This window comes from Atractosteus spatula, chromosome 15 (genome assembly GCF_055471065.1).
Source record: "Atractosteus spatula isolate fAtrSpa1 chromosome 15, fAtrSpa1.hap1, whole genome shotgun sequence".
In the NCBI taxonomy this organism is placed as follows: domain Eukaryota; kingdom Metazoa; phylum Chordata; class Actinopteri; order Semionotiformes; family Lepisosteidae; genus Atractosteus; species Atractosteus spatula.
The window spans coordinates 9,342,875-9,365,307 of record NC_142720.1 but is presented as its reverse complement, the minus strand read 5'-3'; the positions used below and the strand labels follow the sequence as shown (position 1 = coordinate 9,365,307).

The following is a 22,433-nucleotide window of genomic DNA, read 5'->3' as shown; positions in this document are numbered from 1 at the left end:
CACGAGAAAATTAAACTGTATTCTTGAAGTTGTCCTTTAATGAAAAGCCAGTGTTTCATTGGAATATATCTGACAGCCAACGTAACTGCCAACGTAAACTGTGGGATGAAACAGCTGTTATAAATTATACGTCCGGAAAATCCATCCATCAATTACAGACACTTATTCCTGGTTAGAGAAGCAGCCACCTGGAGCCTTCCCTGAAAGCACAGGGACACAAGGCTGGGCGACAGCCTTTACAGAACCCCACTCAGCTGCAGGACACACATAAGCACACAGGGGCAATTCCAAGAGACCAAATGAACCCAGTCGACACGCCTCGGGAATAGGGAGATAACTGCAGCACCCAGAGATCCCCTCACACAGACAAGGGGGAGAATCTGCCAGCTTCACACAGCAACCTGGAATTGAACCCAGAACCCAAGAGCTGTGAGCCTGCAGCTCTTACCACCACACCTATTACATTTATAGGGTCCACATTAGAGCATAGCTGAATCCCATCCTCACCAGCACCCATGGGAGACTCTTCCCTCACCATTACCATCACAAGTGAGATGAACACCCTTCGAGAAAAGGGTTCACGTCTCGTGTCACCTTGCACAGTCCCAACAACGGGACCATCTTTGTGAATCGTCAAATGTCATATCATATGTGCAGATGTACCTCTAGAGCACCACTGTCTGTCTGCTTACAGTTCAGAGAGCTTACAACCGTAAGTTATTGATCAATCTTCCGTGGTCACCATAAACCGCTTGACAACTGAGAGAGCTCAAGCCTCAAAGAAGCTCATTAGTACTTATCATGAAAAATAAATAAACAAAACCACAGGATCTTTTTTTAAACTTGAGTCTTTATTAAAGGAAGTAAATAAATGTGGTAGACAAAAGTAAAAGAAGCTGTTTGAACCAGTAGAATAAGATACAATATATAAAGGCACAGTAGAAGTTAATTCAGTCCCAACACCAGCCCCTCAGTTAGGTTATGTTCCAAAACTTGCTTTGCTTCCATTTTTCTTTCTAACTTAGAATGCCATATGCCATTATTTGCTTTTACCTTTAGGAACAACTGCACAGTTCCTATTACGATTCTGCTCAATTGATGTAGGAAGAATATGTTGTAATATTGACATTTCTACATTTGTTGCTTTCTTCACCACCATCACAACACTGAAAGTTTTAAAATGATTTAAAAAAAAACAAATTTAAAAAATGTTTTCTTAAATCTGAAAGCAAAAATCACTTCCCCCAAGCCCAGGTGCTAATCTGCACATGGCTCAGCATTTGTTCTGGTCACAGGCTCGTTAGAGAACTGCTCTCTAGGAAGGCAGAGCAGAGGTGAAAGGTGAAACGTGAAAGGTGAAAGGTGAAAGCTGTGGTTAGGAGGCTGGCACTTCACAGTGAGCAAGCAGACAAATAGGAAGACAGGTCTGAAGAAAAGCACTGTGAGTCAAAAATGTGCTTATGATGGCTTCTGTAGTGTTCCTCACCACTCCTGAAAAATAAAAAAAGAATTACATTCGAATTAAATTTCCAATTTGAATTAAAATATTATGAATAAATACATATCTTTATTGGTTTATCGGAACAGAACATGAATAAGCTTTGCTGTCCTTAGTATGAACCCGAATTTTAAGACAGTAGAGTATACAGGAAAGGAACAGCACACACACCAAGCTCAGTGAAAAACCAAGTTTAAAGTTAAACAATTACTGCATCAAAGGGCAATCTTAAAAAAGGTTGTAAACAGGCTGCTTTACCACCTTGTAATTCAGATGTTAGAAGCTAGGCACGGTTGGGCCTGGTCAGTACTTGGAGAGATTTCTATGGAAATTAGTTCTGTTGGTGGACCAGTAAGTGGCACTCTTCCTATGGACAAGAACGTCCAAACCAACTCTCCAGTATGGTGACTGGGGACTGTGTGCTGTAGGAGGTGAAGTGCTTTCAATGAGACATCAAGCTGACATCTTGACATTCAAAATCCAGCTGCACTTTTCATCATAATAGAAGTGTTAATCCTGGGGTCCTGGATAAATTATTCCCCCCTTAATTCTAACAGTAAAGCCATTTCTTCCAGCGTGGGGCTGCACTTCAATGGTGGATAAAGTAGACCCCCCCCCCATGTGAAACATGTTGGGATACTACATAAATGCAATGAATTAATCATTTCTCAACAGGTTTAGTACATGTATCATAGCTACTCAGATTTCTAAGTAAAATATGAGCTCAATCTTAATTAAGAGAAGTTAAAAAATAATTAATTGAAATGGTAGCTTGTCAAACTCATTAATAAATGTTTTTCATTTAAGGATATCATCTTTAAATGCCAACTTTGGTTTGGAGTTGTTTTTTGACCATGTCCATGAAGCACAGCTTTAGAAAATTCTCAAAAATTAGATTGAAAAGGGTGTCATTATCACGCAAGCAGAGGGAAGATAGTCATTCCAGTTAGTGAAATCGATCTTAAACATCTGCATCCTGCGCCAGTTGTTCGACTCACTCATCCCCCTTGAGCTTCTACACGGTGTAACATCTAGCTGAAAATACTCACTCGTCAGCCACGAACAACTTCTTCACACACTGGATGTCGTCAGTGATATCATCATCAATCAATTCTTGTGAGGAAAAAAGAAGAAATGATTATTATTACTATGACTTATGTTTTCTGAGCAGTTCTATGTGAATACACCAGTAGCCTCCAAAATAAAAATGACATTGACACAGTGTGCAAACAACAACTCAACTCAAACGTCCTTTCAGTCTTCCCACAGTCCTTTTCCAAACTAACTACGGCAAGTCGCCATGGACATACATAGCAGCTGACCACATTGGGGGCTTAAGGCCTGTGAACCGCTGGTAGTGGGTGCAGAGCCCCTAAGCTCTCCTCCACTTGACACCTGAAAAGAGGGGCGAGCAACTTACTGCTGCAGTTCATCTTGCACAAGTTCATCCCGTCTTCGCAGACGACCTTGTTGAGGAGCTGGAAGAGTCCCAGGCGGAGCAGCGCTTTGGCCGGGACAGGCTTCTTCTCCTCGGCGCTGTGGGAATGGGAGTTCTCTCGCTTGAGGCTCCTGCCTCTGCGGTGAGGAGGAGGTGGAGGAGGAGGAGGAGGAGCCTGAGGCCTCACTGGGGTGATAGCGCTGCTGTTCAGCTGGGTAGTTTCATTCAGGTGGCAAATCACTGTGGAGAAAAGGAGGTAGGCGAATCGGTCATTTTTAGATTGATCAGTAAATCGGTAAGAGCACAGATTTAAAAATGTCATAAGTTAGCAGTGGCAATTATATGCAAGAGCTGGACAGGCTATAAATTCTCAATATCACACCAGCAGTTGCATCAGTTTCGGTCAGGAAAGCCTAAAACTGTATTATTTGGTTTTACAAAGCCTGCATTCTTCCAGTTCAACATCTTCTGATCTCCCCAGTGCTGAGTCCTTACCGCTGTTTAAGAAGCGCCTATTTGTTCAGAGTCAAACTAAGTGTATTTTTCCAAACTAGTGTTTAAACAGGGCAGCTGGGAACCTCGGAGCTAGTGAATTGCCTATTGTTGGTCGTGGCTCTTAGAAAGACGAAAGAAAGAAAGCCACTGTCGTCCTGCACACAGCCCAGCTCAGAGACGCGAGAGCTGACTCACAGGTCGCCTCTAACAACAAAGAATAGAGGGTTGCAAAACACAGTGGAGAGTAGTGGGTTAAACTACAACAAGAAAAAGAATCTGTAATAATATATAAAGCAGACATCTTCTACAGATTCACTGTCTGACAAGAAAGTTAGTTATATACATATCTTTAAGCGTTCAACTGCTGGACACCTAGAAAAACAGGTCAATAGGAGCCAGGTGAATAATAATAACAAGTCAAATAAATGATTATTCAGTTCTCCCGCAGATCATGACTCTGTGGTTCTTGAGAGCCAAGACTGCGGTGTCTATTTATCACGAACTTCTCATCAATTTCAAATGATTTTTTTCTACATAAAATAACCTTCCATCTTTCACTTCTCCACAGGTGTTTTTCATAAAAGCTAGGAAGATTTGTCAGTGTGACAAAAAAAACCCAAATAAGACATAACTATAGAAAAACAGAGAACAACCCAAACCCCTCCCACCTTCCCCAGGTGAGCAGAAACAGTGTCCAAGGCTATATTCACAGATTGGCAGAGACACGCGATCCTGACCTTTGGCGAGCAGCGCCACAGCCTCGGTGTGGTTGAGCTGAGTCTGGTTGGACTGCAGCTCGGGCAGCAGGATGGAGGCCAGCTCGCACTTCTGGAAGACTTTGGCCTCGGCCGTGCCCAGATGAAGGGCCACCAGGGCCAGGAGCGCTGCAGCGACCAGTGAGAGCTTGTTCATGGCTGATTTCAGAGATCTCGGTCTCTCTGTGCTTCTCCAGAGCACAGGCAGCTCCTTAATATACAGGTGTCGCCACCTCCTTCAGTCACACAGCCCCGTCACACGAGGAAACCCTAGATGGGTGGTGACGAAACAATTGAATGTTCCAGTCGGTTCTGGAATTATAATAGCTATTGTCTGTTGCTTTTTTTAAACATTTTGAAAGGGCTGAGATAACAAGCATCAGTCACCTCTCACCTGGTTCAGGTATTGTGAACCAGTGACAAACATGCCTCAGCAGTTTGAGACAGGTGTATATGCTTACAAAGCCATCCTCCTGCATCCTGCCCTGCATCCTACTCTCCAAAGAGAACGTTTTTTTTCCCACTGGCGTCACCTGTTGAAACTAGATTCCACCCACTTTCCTCTTTCACATGCCTCAAGTGCACTTCAACACAAAGAACACAGACAACATCAGACTGATAAAAAAAAGAGTTCTCCAATTGCCTGTGTTCTCACAATGTTCATTATTGCAAAAGAAACAAAACCACCTACTGTGTTTCAGGGGCTTTTGGAGTTACGACAGAACCCTGTCTTAAAGTTCTTTACTCAAATTTATTTTATGTTATCTGTTTTCTGATGGGTGCTGTTTTAGATAGATACTGTTGTAACAGAAAGAATAAGGTTCTGGATCCCGAGATGAAGTTAAACAGATGAGTTTATTGCATGCAAGGAACAATAAAGCCGAAGCCTTGTTTCCCGCAAGAAACAACAAAACCGAAGTATTGTTCCATGTGCCGGTACAAACTTTTAGGTTATATAGTCCTTCCTTGCTGCTTCGGACGTCATTCGGTGTTATGGTAAAGAGGGGGGTCATGGTATTTGGCCAGTTAAGAGACCCTGGCCAAATGGTCAGTTTAAGATTACGCCCCCAGGGGGTTCCTAGCTCGCATCTGGAATCCTTATCAGTTAACCCCCTTTCCTGCTATAAACCCCTGTTGCTTAGAAGTCTAATTTCTAGGCAGAACTGACTTAAGTTAACCCTTTTTACATCTTGTGTCTTACTTCAATACTTTATTGATCCCGTGAGGGAAATTACAGTGCAACAGCAGCTTAACACAGACAACACAGCAACAGTGCAACAAATGATACAATAATAACAAAACAATACATACTGTACAATACAATCAGTACAGTGAGAAGTACACTAAGAAGAGTTACTCACAGTCTAGAACACACAAAGAACAAACCAGAACAGAACAGTACACAAAAAAGTCATATTGCACAATATAAATATAAATGTATTGCACTGAGCAGCAGTGATGAGGCATTACACAGTGTATTTAGGACAGACCTGTGTATGTCAGAAAAACCAAACATTTTTCAGTTTGAATACTTTAGTTTTCTCTCTAGACATACTGTAAAATGTGCTGTACAAATGTAACTTTGCAATTACGAAGTTATTCAGGTGGGGAGCTGCGACAGCATGCATAATCTGCAAAGGAACAGGTAATAGGTTTATTCCATGCTGGAAAGAGAAGAGAGAAAACACAACATGTCATCTGTGAAGCCTTCTTCAGGTGTGAGAAGAAGGCTTCACTCCTGAACGTTGTGTTTTCTCTCTTCTCTTCTCAGCATGGAATAAACCTATTACTTGTTCCTTCATAAATTATTATATGAATAAGTTATTTCACCTTTATATAAGAAGGATAAAAGTAAAAACAAGTGTACAGTAAATGCTATATATATAATGTAAAGGAAGGAGAAAAAAAAATTCAAGAAGAAAAACCTTTAAGTACCCCATGAATGGGATATCAGACATCAGAATGTAGGTTTACCTGCTTCAACTCACAGTCCGTTATCCTGAGGAAAGGCACACTCTTCACTTTGTCCCCGGCATTAACAGCCCAGCCATTCATGTGTTGATCACATAAGTGAAAGCAGCATTTCATAGGGTTCTCATGTACTGTGCTTTTACGCTTAAAGGGAATCGGCTTTTGGTTTTCCAAATGTTGTAGAGTTTAAGACAGACTACGACAGCACAATTACATGTAAATAGCACTTTAAGTGGAGTGTCCAGAAAAGAGCTATATAAGTGTAAGAAATTATTTTATTGTTATTATTATTATTATTACAACATTGAGAACAGCAGAGTTCTCACTTGGTGCCTGACCGTGATTTGTTGCATCAAAGGGCAATCTTAAAAATCGTTGTTAATGAAACAAACATTGATAGTTGTCGACGTGATGGCGACCAGGGCTCCTGCCTGGAGCCTCAGTGGAGACCCCACAGGATTCTCAAGATATGTCGCCCAAACTAACTGTATGGATAGCAGATGCCAACGTACCCTGTGAATGATTCGCACATTCCCCCAGCACTCGAAACAGCCGACTAATCTCTTTAATCTTTCCATTTACAAATTGCTACATCTCATGCTCTCCCACAAAAAAAAAACGAATTAGGCACCCATTGTTGCCCCTGGCCTCCTGGTGACAATGTGCTCATCTTTTCTTTAGCTTCCCCCTCTCTCCTCTGACTCCTCAAGGAGCCTCCACAGCCTCGTGTCATGAAACGTTGGGAATTTCGTCTTCTTTACAGTGTGGTATCGAACTCTTCTTTGCAGGTTTACATCAAGCACAGTTAAAAGGCCTGGTTAGGCACTGGCTGGTGTACAATTTGTTGCAAACAATATTACCTTCACTAGCAAAGGTGGTTAGACATGAAGACATGGAGATGTGTGGAGACACACAAAACAGTTCCACATCAATGAAGTCTTACACCTTTAGACCTCAAAAATGTGATTCTCTCTCCCCACAAACCAGGCGTCTCCACCATGGTCATAATGACCATGCCACAGCTCATATCAAAACATAGGAACTCCACCTTATCTTATGGTAGTTCAAGACTTATGTTAAGGTGAATGGTAGTACTCAAGAGCTCAAATCCATGAATGTTTTAGAGTCCTGTTCTTTGTTCGCTTTGCCAAAACCACACTGCAGCACTGAGACTTCACACTCCACCCAAACAGAGGCAGAAATCACCCAGCATAATAATGTGAACAGGGTGACCATCCATAGAAAGGTCTAAATGTTATTGAAAAGGTGAGGACATAGTATATGCTTCCCACCTTTTCTCTCTTGTTGCCGTTATTGATGGGTACTCACTTTTGCACACACAAAAAATATAATATACAATCTCAGGATGCTTTTGACCAGTGTCTAAAAAACCAACCCTTATCCTCAAGAACCCCGCTCCAGTTAGTCTTAGAGGTGACCTGTGACTACAGATCAACAACACTTGAGTGTTATTGATGATTTAATCAAGTTAACTGTTTAATGAAGATAACCCTGCTACTCGAGGTCTGAAGGATAATTAGAACTGGTCCCAAATGATATCTAAACTACTTCTTTAGTAATTGGTTATAGCAGTAAGCAATAAAACAACGAGAGTCCTCAGGCAAGGATCAGCCTGGTGATAAGACAGCTTCAATGATTAGCAGCCACCAGTGGGCACGTCTTCTTCATTTTGAGGACAATGGAATATCAAAAGACAATGAGATGGAGACCGGAGGTTTATAATTTATTTAGGTGAAAATAAAACACAAATGGCACAGGAAAATCTTTCATTATCGTGGCGAAAACAAAAGCACATTATAAAAGAGCTTAAATCATATAAAATCTACTTTTACAATGGAAGCATACAACTTTGGACCTGAGGATCAACAAACTGAAATTTGGAAAACATCACAGAATTATTCTACAACATAATAAATGCAAAATAGCATGCCATGTGAAAAAAAAAATCGTTTCCTTTTAATCTTTTTGTTTTTCCCAGTTAACAACCATGAACATACCTGTTGATCACAGCCGTGAAAATGAACACAACCCATGTTGTAACCATGCTCATTGCTGCGAGACACATTTAACATGCTCATTGAAAGACAATTTCTAATTGCTGTTCAAGCCCAAAATGTCCGTACCGCTCTCGGAAGAAATAAAAGAACAATAAAAATTAAGATTTGATTTTGCTTTGCTGTATCAACAACATTAAATGACAGAGCATTTTGAAATTTTATCATGACGTTTTTCAACAATTACACATAACCCACTTCTGGGTGTGAAGTAATAATGGCAATAAACCATTTGTACATTTTATAGATTGTTCAGTTTCATGCACTGTGCAAGCAGTCTCTGTTTCTTAGATAAGAAATATGCTGGAATTATCCAATTAATTATTAAATATATACATGTTGTTTGGATTAAGAGTTATAAATTCACATCACAAATCCTGCTAGAAACACACCCATGAAGATTACCTTTGTACAACAGTAATGTTTGCTTGTTCAATAGAATAAATGACACAAAGTTAAAGTTACATTTAAATGGAACACCAATAAACAAAAATGTGGGTCCTGCAGTGGGCACTCACAACATTTGCAAAATCAGGGATGATCTAACTGGCAATCATATTTCTAAAAAGTTTAACATATTGGCACACTTTACTAACATCACTTCACAAGCATAATTTGGCTGTGCATGACTTTATTCAAGCCTTCAGCGGTCTTGAGGATTAGTTGAGCCTACCAGCTGTGTTACAAAGTGGTACTTTTTTTTTCCTGAATCTTGTGCATGTTCGGACATGGAAGTTTGAGGTCTAGCAGGATCGGGAACAGCCCAGCTTGAACTAGACAGATGTACTTATCATTATGTACGCATCTGGGCATCCAGCATTCTGTAACTGGTGCCCACAACCTCTCTACTAATGGTATATAAACCCTGGAAAAGGGCATTTCCTCGAAGCAGAAGCAGTTCTGAATATACATCTGCACTGAATGTTTCAAAACACAAAAGCCCTCTTTGTTCCTTTGTGTCTCTATACCATTTTAGTTTTAAAGGTTAGTATCAGGCCACTCCACGATGAACTACGTAGTAGGTTTGTCTTTGATTTCCGAAGGAAGACAGACTTCCCCGTTCCACAGTGTCACATTCACTGTCTAACAAACCACAGCAGCTGGACAGACAAGGAAGAGGACAGGGACACACTGTATGGTGCCACAAAGCCAAAAGCTAAATCCATCAATCAACAACGCAGAGGCGGAAAAGTTTTTTTTTAAAACAGAGACTTCTATAGTACGTGGCTCTCTTGTGCAGTGTAGATGGTACCGTCCAAGCCGCACGCAAACAAGAAATGTGAAAAATCTAAAATTGATTACCAAGACCCTGCCAAAGAACAGAATTTCCCTGCCCTTGCTGATACAGGCCACTCAGGAGAAATTATTTGTAATGCTGTACGATTCTGCATATCCATGCTGGAAACTGAAAAACAAAGATCTGATCCGCTTAGTGATATCAATCTCCCTACATGGCATGTGTTCATATTCAGAATATACATTTTTAGAACAAGCTACCCAGCCATGTTTCTGATCACATACCCTGACTTCCTTCCAAGAAACAGCAGGATGAGATCAATTAGCTACTAGCAATCAAATAAATAGCATCCAGTCATTTGTAATATTTTAAAGTTATTAATATGAGAGGGGATAGTGTGGGCTAAACATCTGGCTTTACTACATTTCTAAACCACATATACAAATGGTTTAGGAGCTTAATGTTTCCATGAGTTTCCAGTTTCCTTGTTAGTGTATTTTACAACATACATCATACAACAATGTATGATGCCAAAAAATATATAATCAAACGAAATTTTATTTACAGGTTACACAAAATGATGGCCCGTAAAATCAAATTTCAATGACAAATGTGTTTCTTTTGTCAGGTGATGTTACTGCCGTCACAGCTATAGAATGCAGCAGAAATGTCAGCCTCATCAGGAAAGTATTTATTACAGGGAACAGTCACACCGTGCGATTCCTGAAGATGTGAACCATGTGAAAATGTTGTGTCATATTTCATCCTGTGATGCAATGCATCTTCCAATTCTCGGCTAAAATCAAGTGTCCCCTAAGATCCAAACGTGATCCAAACTGGATATCTATGTGGACAACAGCCACCAAGTGATAGTATTTCACTTTGAAACTACTTCACAAGGCAAATGTGTTTGCATGTTCATTTCTCACATGGAATTCTATACTGGCATGAGGAACAGCCTGATTTTTCCTAATTAAAACAAAATGCCTTAAAAACCATTCTCTTCCATAAACAAGATATATAAAAATCAACACTTGATCAGCCTCCTATGTGCCGCTGAGCTGAGAATATCATTACTATGCTCAATATCCTTTTCTGGGTCATTGACACTGGTTGGATCTGAAAAAAGCTTAGACACAGGCATGGGCGATTTTCCACTGAAAACAAAATCTTTCCTATGTGCCTGGAGCCTTGTCTATTGAACAGACCTTGTACAGGCTATTTAAAGACCACCATTGTTAAACCTAAGACGCTTATTCCTGCAGGAATATGGCTCTGCAACATTGCACTCTTGTTCTTTGTGAGCTGACGCCCGTAAAACATCAAAGGAAAATTTCAGTACCTGAGAATACAAGCTTTAGAAACTAAACAAGTTTCAGATCACCTGGCACAGTTTGGCATAAACATTTTTAAAAACATGTTGTACTCATCTGACAGATATGTGTACATACATTTGTCAAAATACCTTTAAAACATGCTGTGTCCACGTCTTGCACTTTCTTTCAATTAGATGAATCAAATGTGCATTGTTTTTAAAATTAGGCACAGGATAAAAAAAAAAATAATAATGCTTTCACATCTAAGTTCCATAAACCTAGTATTGTAACTAACAGGACTACTTTCCAACAAAGTTCAGATGCACCCAAATAAAATCAGACTATTCAAGGTAAAATAAGGAAAAATTCCCACCAAAATAAGTTTGAACAGGTACAAAATTGCTCAGAAGGCTATTAAAGCATCATGACAATAGTACTAAACTATGTGGGTAAAAACTAAATAAAGAGCTGTACAAGAAGAACCCAAAGGCAGAATGAACAGGAATGCAAAGTTCAAGACCGTGAATAATCCAGTTATTAACCACAAAATACTTTCCAAAGTATTAGATTAGGTCTTACTCTACAAATGTAAATTAACAGGTTGTGCTGGATTCTTCAGTGACATTACTAACTACTTTGTTTTCTTCATGTGCATTGCTGTCCCTAGAGCATCTCTTAACCCCTCAAATCTGTTGACCTCTCTGCATGCACTACCAGTAAGCCAAGACCCTTTGTGTCCTGTTCCAGTCATTTCTGCAATGCTGAATCCAGAGAGCTTTTCTTTTTGTCTCCTCTCTTTATTAGTTTTTATGTATTGTTGATACTGAAAATACATTTTGTGTCAAGAAACGTCCAGCTGTTGTACCAGAAAGCCTCATCTGCATGCATTTGCCAGAGATCATTTACAGTGTTTGATAAGAATAAATAAGCACTAGAGGAAACAGTTCACAACTGAGGAGGAAGAGGACGATTAATGGGGTCCAGGAGTGAAGGTGGGAGCTCCCCTCTCCTTCCGAACCAGACTGATGGGAAACAAAAGCGCACCCAAAAAAATTCACAAAGCTGTGGCACCTGCGCGCACCATATCAGACTAAAGCAAAAAGCTCGTGGGTATCGACCGAGTGGGGCGCGTCGGGGTGACTGCAGGGTCTCAGCTGGAGCCGAACAGGGGGTCCCGGTGGGAGAGGTCCACTGTGCTGGAGCTCAGACCCCGGCTCTCCCCCAGTCGCCCACCGCCAGGGCCCTATGACAAAAGGGAGAGACGAGGTGAAGCCACAAACTGGATATTAAGGTTCACTGAAAGCGCCAGCGCCACAATGATGGAGGGTGAGGTGCTCTGTGACGTACAGGAGGTATCCGATTACTACACTGAATGGGACTTACGACAGCTCTTGCCTCCAGAGCAAAATCCTCTCAGGCTTTGCCTGTTCCTTCATTGTCTGCGCTCAGACAGCTCGGAATGAAGTTCTACATCTTCATACGCATCCCCTGAAAGCTTTTCGCTTCTAAGCTTTCCTGCTTGGAAAAGTAAACTAAGAACTAAATTAAATGCATCTACGCTGAAACAATGTGGCTAAGCTGTGCATGTCTTCAGCCTTATAAAGAGCCCGCCCTTACAGAATAATCAGTAATAATCGGACGTAGCTGGAAGATTATTTTTTTCTGCTCGCAGGAAGAACTGAGAAGACACAGAAGTGACTTCCACAAGAACCACTGAACACTAGTGGAAAAGCCCACTCCCTATTGGTTTGTTACAATGTTTAGCTTCTGCACTATTAGCTGAGGAACAACAACTGTCTTTGTGCTAGACATCTCTAATTTCTCTCACATGACTAAAACTAACAGTGGCACAGAATGCTGAACACTGCCGTCCAGACATGTCAGAGTGGGCTTGGGAGGCTCCGGAAAGGGGTAGAGACAGTATCCACAGGAAGGAAGAAACCAACAAAAACTCTTTCTGCAGCCGGTTCTCACCTGGAAGGAGTCGTCACTCGTCTTATTCAAGTAGTTTAGCGAGGAAGCACGCTTCATACTGGTGAACAATTGAAATGAGACAAAAAAAAAAAGACAGATTATCAGAGAGCTGCAGTTTCTTTTCAAAACAGATCACTAGTGTAGCTTGATGGAGCCTGGATATTGTATTATGTATGTTGCACCAGTGGGTGTAGTTCATGCTCTGTTTTATTAATAGTGTTTTAAAGAGGCATATTTTCCAGAAGGTCAATAATACTAAAATCATATTCTTTTAGGGGGGTAATGATGAAACCTTTTTCAATTTCTAAAATAAATCACTGGAATTGATTCAGAAACAAGAGAGAATCCCTCCTTTGTGGTAAAAGTTTCACTGTCTTGAGAAATCAGCAGCCCATTATTTGCTGTTTTGTATTGTGCTATGCACTTTGTGTGGTGCTGTCTATTGTGCCGTAAACGTCCCAGGAGAATGACATGAATAAGACTCCCGATGTGCGTGTACACATGGCAGATGAACTCCTTTCTCTCTCTCTCTCTGCTGACGGCCTGAGTCAGATAGGTTGTAGGCCGCTGTCTGTGACACCTGGCCAAAACTGCCAACAGTAGCAGCGCTTTCTGGCTTCCAGATCCCTGTCTGAAGATGGAGGTGGTGCTGGTAACCTATGCAGCCCTGTGAGATATGTGAAAAGCAGCAGGCTCTCCCAGAAAGCATGGAAACTGGCTGCTGCGTGGAGGACCGGCGAGAATTTCCCCAGCAGCGGCTGCCGGAGGCGGGGAGGGCGTCTCTGGGCGGTCTTACTTTGTGTTGCGCGGCTCGGGGGGCACATTCCCCTGCAGCTTCTTCACCAGCATCTCACTGCTACGTCGCAGCACGTCTCTCAGCTTCCCCAGCGAGCCGCTGCGCCGCAGGCCGCCGCTGCCATCCTGCACGGACACACAACCCCGCCGTTACCAAGCCCGCAGAGCGCTGGAGCAGCTGGACACACACACAGCAGCCAGGCACGACCACGGGGTCATATCTGGCGTAATGTGAAACAAAGACAAGTTCTGTCTGGTTCTCCAGAGATCACAGCCTGTCCAAATGATCTGAACCTGGATGTCACCCCTCCTGCAGCATTATAGCCCTACACCAGTTTTGCTCTGAAACACGGCCCTCCCAAGCAGCAGAAAAATGGTGCCTTTTAATTTGTTTTTATCATTAAAATGTTGATGTTGTTGTCCTTCTTGACCCTTCTTACCACTTATCCACTCATCCCTAAGTATAAAACCAGAAAACAGACCTAATCAACTGCACATCTGACTGTGAGTGTACATTCGCTGGGATCAGCTCTTGTCATAATCCACCTCACTCACTTCTCATAGCAATGACCAAAGGGAGGCTAAAACGATTTGTCTTATCTGAATGTGCATTACCTAAGCCTGCCTAAATAGGCTCAGCTTTTTTACATTCCAATGTGCTTTCAATTTCCTGAGCCTTCCTGCTGAAAACTACTGCTGCACAGATGCCAGGAGGAGTTGATCAAACAAATCAGTCTTGTGACCAGAGTATTTTTCAGTGTTGCAGTGAAACAATGACATTAATGATGTTGATTATCATTGCTGTATTTTACCACAAAGAGGACTGTTACACTGTGACATGAGTCCAACACAGCTTATGGTGAACTGTTTAATAGCACAGCTGATTTTTCCCTTTAAAAGGAAAGTATTGTATGCAAGTTAAATAAATTTTAAAAAGATATATTTTGTAGGAAATATCTTAAGAGCAGACGACTTATTTTAATGGCCATCTCTAGTTTTTAACCTTTCCTAGGTCTCTGAAAGAGGTACCCGCTGTAGGATGAGATATTAAACTGAGGTCCTGATCAGCTTGTTATGAAAGATCCAATGGCAAAAGACTTCAAAAGACAGCACAGCACCAAATATTCATATTAAAATAAAGAAGAGAGAAATGTCACTGGAATCTCATGCTGGATAAAAGAAGCAATGAAAAGTCACTTGCTGCTCAGGTATAAGTAGAACCTGTACATGTATGTTTTACAAACTCTTCTCTAATCAGCCAATGGACAGGCGTTAAAGGTGTTTTTTAAAAGCAATTGTGACCTTCCCAAGACTAGGATCTGTCTTTTCTTTGCTCTCTACAATACCCTTGTGGACAAATGCATTGCTTAACAGTGAAGGAGAAAATGGAACAATGTTCCCAAGCCCTGTACAAGACGCAGTTCACCACAGAGGCAGTCGGCGTAGGTGTACAGAAACCTTGGTGATTTTCTACAGACTCGTCTTGAAGACGCAGAGGCAGAACAAAAAACCTTTGTACAGACAGTCCTTCAGAATTGAACACTGCAAAGATCATGTCGGCGCAACTTTTCCACTTGCCCTTCAGGTTTCTCTTCGGCTCCTCCCTCTCCAAACCTCTCATCTCGGGTCAGAGCAGCACAGTGGACTAGTGGTCAGCACTACTGCTGCCCAGCTCCAGACTCTGCTGAGGTTGGATTCCACATTGGTTACTATTACTACTGGGCTGGATTTCAGTCAAAACAGCTTACTGTACGTTCGCAATCATCTGTGCAGCTGGGAATTTTACTGGAGCGATTCAGGTGTAGTGCCTTGTTCAGGGACACAACAGCAGGGCCTCACCTGGGATTTGAGCCCCCAGCCTTCCAGTTATAAGTGCAGAACCTTGACTGCTGCTCCTCACTGGAGCCCTCCTTCAGTGGAGATGGCCTGTTTTCCACAGCGCTCCATGTGGGTTTTCCAGGCACTATGGTTTCTTTCCACTTCCCAAAGCCATGCAGGTCAAGCGTCATTCACGCCTCCAAATGATCCCTTATCCTCTGGGGGTGGGGGCAGGGGCAGGGGTGAGTTTTTTTATGGGGGTGTCATGTTTCTGAGGGGGGAGTATTCCCAGTTCAATCAGATCAATACATGACACAGGAGAGGTAGCCAGCTTTTAGTCTGCAAGCATCACATTTTCTACAGGCTTGGTTGAACTAATTAAGGAGACAAGAAGGCAGCTGTTTTCCAGGTCTTTATTGCAATGTCCTCCAACTCCTCACTGGAGGGCTGTCTAACCCACTAATGGCTGCCTCTGGTTTGTAACGTTTCTGATGTCCCTGGAAGTGGATCAGATATTAAACTGAGGTCCTGATCAGCTGGTTATTAAAGATGCCATGGCAAAAGATTTCAAAAGAAAGCACAGCACAGCACCAAATATTGAGTCATAAAACAGACAGAATTATGCAATCATCTGTGATTACCTTTCGCTAATCTGACCACTTCCCTTGAAATAAATCCTCATTTTTTTGGACAATGAAAAGTGGATTGTACTTCAGCCTCAATCAAGCCTCACACAATTTGCCTAATACTTGGTATCATTGTCCTATTTCAGGCTCAGCGTGTCATATAGACGCAATTAAATTAAGAAACATTTTCATCTGAATAACCTGATTGTAGAATCTGAAAAAGCATTATGACACTTTCACAGTTTTTGAGTTGCAGAACTGTTCACAAGGATCTGTTGTGCCTAGATGGACTTATGTAAATATATATTTCACATAGTAATAACTACAAGCACAGCAATTTATTTTTTTCTTCAAGCGGTATTATATGCTTTTACTTCAAATTGTTACACTAACTTACATGTTATTTTGCACTAAAAAACATTCACTTAGTTAAAAGGCATTTAAACACACAATGCGCATTCTTAGAAAATCATGTGGCTCTCAAAAGACATGACGAAGCCAACGTCACAGCAAAGTGCTGTTTTTAACATCCGAGCATTAAAGGACTGAACCTGGCAATGGTGAGCTTTTTGAGCCAGGAGCTGCATCAGCAGGCGTAGGCTGCAAAGGAACAGGTGAAGGTTTATTCCACATTGAAAGGAAAACAAAAGAGACACAAATGTTTCGGCTGTGGAGCCTTCTACAGATGTAGCATCACTTTCAGCAATGGAATACACCTTTACCTGTTCCAGAGGTGAGCTTTGTCATAACTAAGGATAGGAAGTTCACAGCAGCCACCAGTCAGCTCTGTGAGCACCGGAGCACAAGACCCAGGCTGCAGGGGAGCAGGTCTGTGAGAAGTTTGCTCACTGTTAAAACGCACAAAAGAAAAGAATCCTAAACTTTTTAATGCCAATCTACGCCTTACCTTAGGATGTTTACACCTCAAAGGGTTACTGTATTCTACCTTGCCGAACTCTGAAGGAAGGGGGCACGTAACAGCTGACTTACACCTGCAGATTTGTGGTGAGTTTCCATCACTTTGTTGTTTTTTAAAAGGAAGTGTGAGGTGCCAAGACTGTGACTAGACTTCTTTAAAGGTGAAGATTTGACTTTTTTTTAGAAAAATTACCAAAATGAGCACGTGTCATTAATTTTCTTTATTAAAACACAATCATGTGAACATTCAAATCTTCAACCGTATCAGTATACTGTAAATCGACCCTGTCTGAAATAACGAGATGTTTCTTAAACACTTCTGCAGTTCCCAGATGCGGCCACTGGAGGCACTCTCAGACAACGTTTTTCTGTCATTATGTGCAAAAGTGACTACAAACGAGTGTCCCTCTTTATCGATCAATGTATCTCTCAGACCTTTTCTCAATTTAGAAGTTGCATATCATGCAGTTTTGGATTTTACATGGATTGCACATGTACACCGAGTATATGTACATACTGTATACGCAGTAATGTGACATGTAAGCGCAATATGCAATAGCATACAATTTCTTTAATCCACTGAAATTGAAAATCCAAGACAAAATTCCAAATAGTTTGTCTAGTGTTATCAATCACATTAGTACAACACAGGCATAGCATTTAAAATAGAAGGGGAAAAAACGTTAAAATATTGTGACCTTTTAAGACGTTTGGATGTCTTTGTAGGAAATCGCGAGGTTCCTGATAACCCCTTTATTGAAAGGCTGAAGTGTGATTTTTATTGGGAAATCTTCTCTTAATGAGCCCGTGTCTGCTGCCAATTTTACAGATTGGATGACGAAGCATTTTTAAGAAAAATACTGCAATGCATTTCAGCAGAGGGCGTCGGAGTGCGGGATGACTGTTTTGTGGGTCTCATTTTTTTTAAACAAACATTTGAATGGCTTTCTTTGTTCTTTAGTTTCGGTCTTCGAATTTCCAAAATGGTCCGTCAAGATATTCGTTACAAAATAAAAACCCGTTTCCCTTCTGTACTAAATAAACAGGTAACAGCTGACACAAGAGGAAGTGCCAATTTGTAAACTGATATTTGCATTAATGTAAAGTCCTCTTAAAATATACAGTCGTTGTAAATAACACGTGGAGTTTAAAATCGTTACAGGGAGGAGTGTGTGCGTCTCTGTGCAAATTCAAGATTTGAGGCTAGAAAGTCTGTACTTATTTTGTTTTAAGTCCCATTTGCAGCCACAGACAGAGCTATGACAACAGTTAATATAGCAAACGCTGTAGAAAAGAATACTTGTGATGTGCTTTGCATGGACTGAATATTCAGATTTATTTTCTCCCAGTTCAGAATGTTTACAAGGACATAGCAAAAGAAGCAAGGACAACCAATTCATGAATTTACTTTAATTGGAATTAGTTAATAACATCAACTGCAAATCACCAGATACAGTTTCGAAGAGAAAGAGCATTTTGATGTTTACAAGAATACTATAATAGTGACAGTATTTCATCTCGCAAACAACAGAGAAAGAGAGAGGGCAGTCACTAAAGAGCATTATCAATGGGTGAGACCATTAAAAACACTTCTAGCTCCAAAGCTCATGAGCACTCAAAAACACACCCTAGTAGTCTAACAAATCAATATTCTTTTTCATTTGATCCTTTTTCACAACAAAATACTGCCAAGCCTTTCCGCCACATTTAAAGGTGTGGTTCAGAGCAATGACATGGCAACTGAACAGACACGAAATAAAATCACTCAAGTTAAATCAGAACAGTGCCTCAGCATCCTGGAGAGAGCTTGTGGCCTCCCTGTGACAAATCCGTGGAGATATGCTCTAGAGATATGTTTCAAATAATAAAATTATTTCTGCAACAATCAAACCTACTTTAATCTTGATCTTGACCCTGCAAAGTCTGAACAATACCAGCCCTGCTCTGAAATCCACACAATTTACAGCTGGCATATTCTGGAAGCAGGGAGAAATCTCTCCCATACTTGGAAAAGATGTCCAAGACCATCATGCAGTTAGACTTCAGACAAAACTTGCCTTCTGATTACTGTCGAGTTAGCATGCAAAGATAAAAAGACAACACAATTTACTGTTGACAGGCTGTCTGAGATTAATCCTGTGATGTTTTTCACTTTTGAGCAATAAGTAGCTATAAATTGTCCTAGTCAAAAAGTCCTACTGGATCTTTTAATCTTTCCAGTATAATATTGAAAAGAATTCTAAAATCCTAGAGGGTTCTGTTACTTTTTAGTGGATATTCTGATCCTGAAATCAATTAGAATTAATTAATGGAAATCAGCAGATTTCCTACTGGAGAGCAATATTGGAGAAAATCCAGCAGGAAACTCAGTGTGAAATGTGTCAAAAGCTTTAACTTCTGTTAAATTTCTTACTCTCACGTTGTATGCAACATCCAATAGGATTATTTGACTAGGGTTTGGAATGCAGAAAAGACATTTTTGCGACTATTAAATCATCCCCCCTAACAAAGAAGAGCCAAGGGCACAAACCAATAATATGAAATTTAAACACTCAGATTGAAAATAAAAAGTTGGGATCGGTCTGAAATGCTGCTTTCGGCTCGCAGCACCAAAGCAAAGGCACTAAAAAGAAAAGGCGTTTCTTGAATGTTACAGAGACGGCAGTTATCATGGTGCCTGTTTGAGGTGTTGAAGTCACTGCTCTGAACCATCAGACATCTACTTTAACAACTCACCATCTCTTTAGTTAGAATTCATTCTCACCTCCACAGAAAACACAGGCCGACTACAGTCACGGTGAGACTACACAACAGGGGAATGTGAGGAGCACAGACCAGCGAGATGTGCAATAGAGAGCACTAAAATGTCCACTGCACGCGAGAACAGAGCTGGTACAGGGGTAGCTCACTGAGCAATCTGGAGCGAAACTGGATCAGCCGTCTGGTTCGGACCCGGAAAGGCCGCAAGTTCACGCAAGTTCATTCTGAACATCAGCGCCCGAGTATAAAAAAAATGAAAACTTCACAAAAGGAAAGCGATCTCAACAAGAATGTCATCCCCGTCAGGAGAACATCTTCTACAAAGAGTCAAAAGATGCAGCACTAATGTGACTAATATGTGGCCAACAGAGTGTTATTTATTCAAAAGCAATAAGGTCAAACAGCTCAATAAATCATTTCCATTCCGCTACGCAGAACTGCATCAGTCAGAATAGCTGGAACTCAGCTGCACAAAATTTGTTGTCTCTTGTAAAAGCGTGCTAGTTATTGTGCATCAAGAAAAAGAAAGAGCAGTGAAAAGAAATGGCGTGACCATTATTCAGAAGTGTATACAGATATTAAGTCCATAAATATAACACGCTAATGACTAATATTCAAAGAATACTACATTCAGATCATTTAACATGAAAAACAATGACCCAGAATAATAAATACACATTACTATATTAGATGTAAAGTGCCCAGAGACGACAGATATGAAGTGAGAACTGTAAATGTTCTGCTCCGTTGAACACTCAATGTTTGCCAGCCCATCAACAAACAGTGTCAGTGTCCGAGATATCTGGAACGTGATATTTCTATTCTAATTTGAAAGCTTTTAATCACCTGTCATATAAAACACTTACACAGACTAAGGTTCTGAGAGACATTTTTCCTTTCTCCTGATTCATAGGCATCTATATTTAAAACAGGAAGAATGTCTGGCAACATATCCCCCCCCCCCCCCCACAGGTCCGGGCAAGAAGCCAACGGAAACGTGGTTGTGTCTCCCTCTGCTGGCCGAGAGTGAAGTGGACTACATTTTGGAAATCCACAAACCCTTCATGAAAGAATTCGAGAAGGTTCAGTAAGAATGTCTAAATGTTTAGTTCCACGATATAAGCTGACACCCTTTCTAGTCAGGCTCCTTACCTTTTTACACAGATGCAAGGTAGTTAGACTGACAAAAAGTGCGAGTTTTGCTTAGTACAGTGGTCTGCGGAGCTTGACCGACCTTTCTTTTTTATTTAAGGTTTGCAGGGCATCTGTTATTGGAATGGTGTATGGCAGAAGAGCTGAAGGATTAAAGCTATAAAACCTCAAGGAACGTATTCTTGATAAGTCTTGATCTTGGCGACCAATGAACACCCTCAATGAGCTCCTTGTACAAGCCAAGCCTGTCAGCGAATTCTGTTTTTTACTGCGGTTTTTTTATAATAGAAAGAAAACAGGTTTTGTCTTTATTGAGAAAAAAAAACTGTTTCCGGCCCTGTAGGAGGTCACACTAACACTGCCTGAAATATCAAGAGATCTTTTTATTCTGGAGTTTTGTTAAATTCCTTATAATGGAAAAAAAAGACAAATAACAATGATGAACATAAAAAGATACTAGAAAAATGATATTGTACATAATACATAAAAATGAGGAATAACAAATGGATACAAAAAACAATGTACTGCCCAAACTGCTCCATCCACAGTATGTCTTCCCTCATTAAAGACCAACATATCTGAAGAACGAGTGCACTTGGGAGCTCAAACAAATTGTGTGCAACCTTCCGGACTGTGACAAGCAGCCATAACCCAGGCAGGTCAGTGGCCCTTCCTTGCCATTACACTTGTGCTGTGGGAATTTTAAATTCCCACCCTCTATTTTTTACAAGGAACGAAAGAAAACATGGTAAATGAGAATGAATACATAATGTGATATTAAAGGAAAACATTGGAAGTTATAGGCACCTAGGTTGTTCATTCCTGCTCACTGAAGTATTTTTAATAAAAATAACTGCAGCAAAAATCACAATGATTCTTAAATAAAGTCAGTAAATTAAAAAATACAAACATTGAATTATATTATCTTTCCAGGTTTCGATTGCTACTGGCAAACGGCGTTTTAAGAAAGGAAACACGTTCTTGTTTGCATAACTGCTACCTTCAAAGGTGATCGAATGTATAATTTCGGTTGTAGAAGCTGTACGAAGCTATAATGTTCAAGACAGAAGTAGACTAAATAGGGGAAGACACTAGAGAAGACCGATGAGTTTGTAGATTATAGCAACACAGAACCAAGACACTTAAATATTACCTCTCAAAATCCTACAGAGCCTTTCATTGCATTTCCAACCACATGTTTCCTGCTTCAAGAACGTGTGTCAGCCTTTTCCAGCTTTGCTCTTACTGGCGTCAAAGCTTTTGATAAATACAACACAGCCCCCTGACAGGCAGGGGAACAGAAGGGGGGGGGGGAGATTGGGGAAGACAGCGAGAGATAAAAAGAGAAGTGTATCCCACTGTGCTCCGTTAAAAGTTTGGAGAAGCAGCGAAGAGCTGTCTTGCAGAGGACGCCGGGAATGGTAGAGGAAGGTTCGTTTGGGAGGAGAAAGCCAGAAGGAACAACAAAGACATCCTTTTGATTTGCTATTTGATTGGCTGGGGGAGAGGGGTGGAGAGAAATCTCGATGGCTTAGGCCTAGTGCAGAGAGAAAGAGACAAGACCACACATGAGATTAGAGCACTGGATGAGGAATCAGCAGGGAC

At 41.0% G+C, this 22,433-nt stretch overlaps 2 protein-coding genes across 8 annotated transcripts in view; both read right to left on the bottom strand.

Annotated features, from left to right (window-relative positions):
- Positions 1 to 832: 832 nt before the first annotated feature.
- Positions 833 to 4,447, bottom strand: LOC148819975 (uncharacterized). Its single transcript, XM_088934124.1, has 4 exons — positions 4,169 to 4,447; positions 2,919 to 3,176; positions 2,548 to 2,611; positions 833 to 1,491 (listed from the first exon to the last, which is right to left on the bottom strand). The coding sequence occupies exons 1-4, from the start codon at positions 4,341 to 4,343 to the stop codon at positions 1,392 to 1,394; spliced, it is 597 nt and encodes a 198-aa protein (XP_088790250.1). The 5' UTR covers positions 4,344 to 4,447; the 3' UTR covers positions 833 to 1,391.
- Positions 4,448 to 7,888: 3,441 nt separating this feature from the next.
- The window catches only part of klc1b (kinesin light chain 1b), a 51,965-nt gene continuing 37,420 nt past the window's right edge, over positions 7,889 to 22,433 (bottom strand). For 4 of the 7 annotated variants that reach the window (XM_088933664.1, XM_088933665.1, XM_088933669.1 and 1 more), the window contains 3 exons: positions 13,556 to 13,680; positions 12,760 to 12,817; positions 7,889 to 12,028 (listed from right to left, as the gene is read on the bottom strand). In XM_088933664.1, the coding sequence (XP_088789790.1) occupies positions 11,936 to 12,028; positions 12,760 to 12,817; positions 13,556 to 13,680 (276 nt within the window). In that variant the 3' untranslated portion in view covers positions 7,889 to 11,935. Of the gene's footprint in view, positions 12,029 to 12,759; positions 12,818 to 13,555; positions 13,681 to 18,311; positions 22,366 to 22,433 lie in introns of those variants that run through there. The other 3 variants (XM_088933671.1, XM_088933672.1, XM_088933670.1) reach the window with 2 other exon arrangements.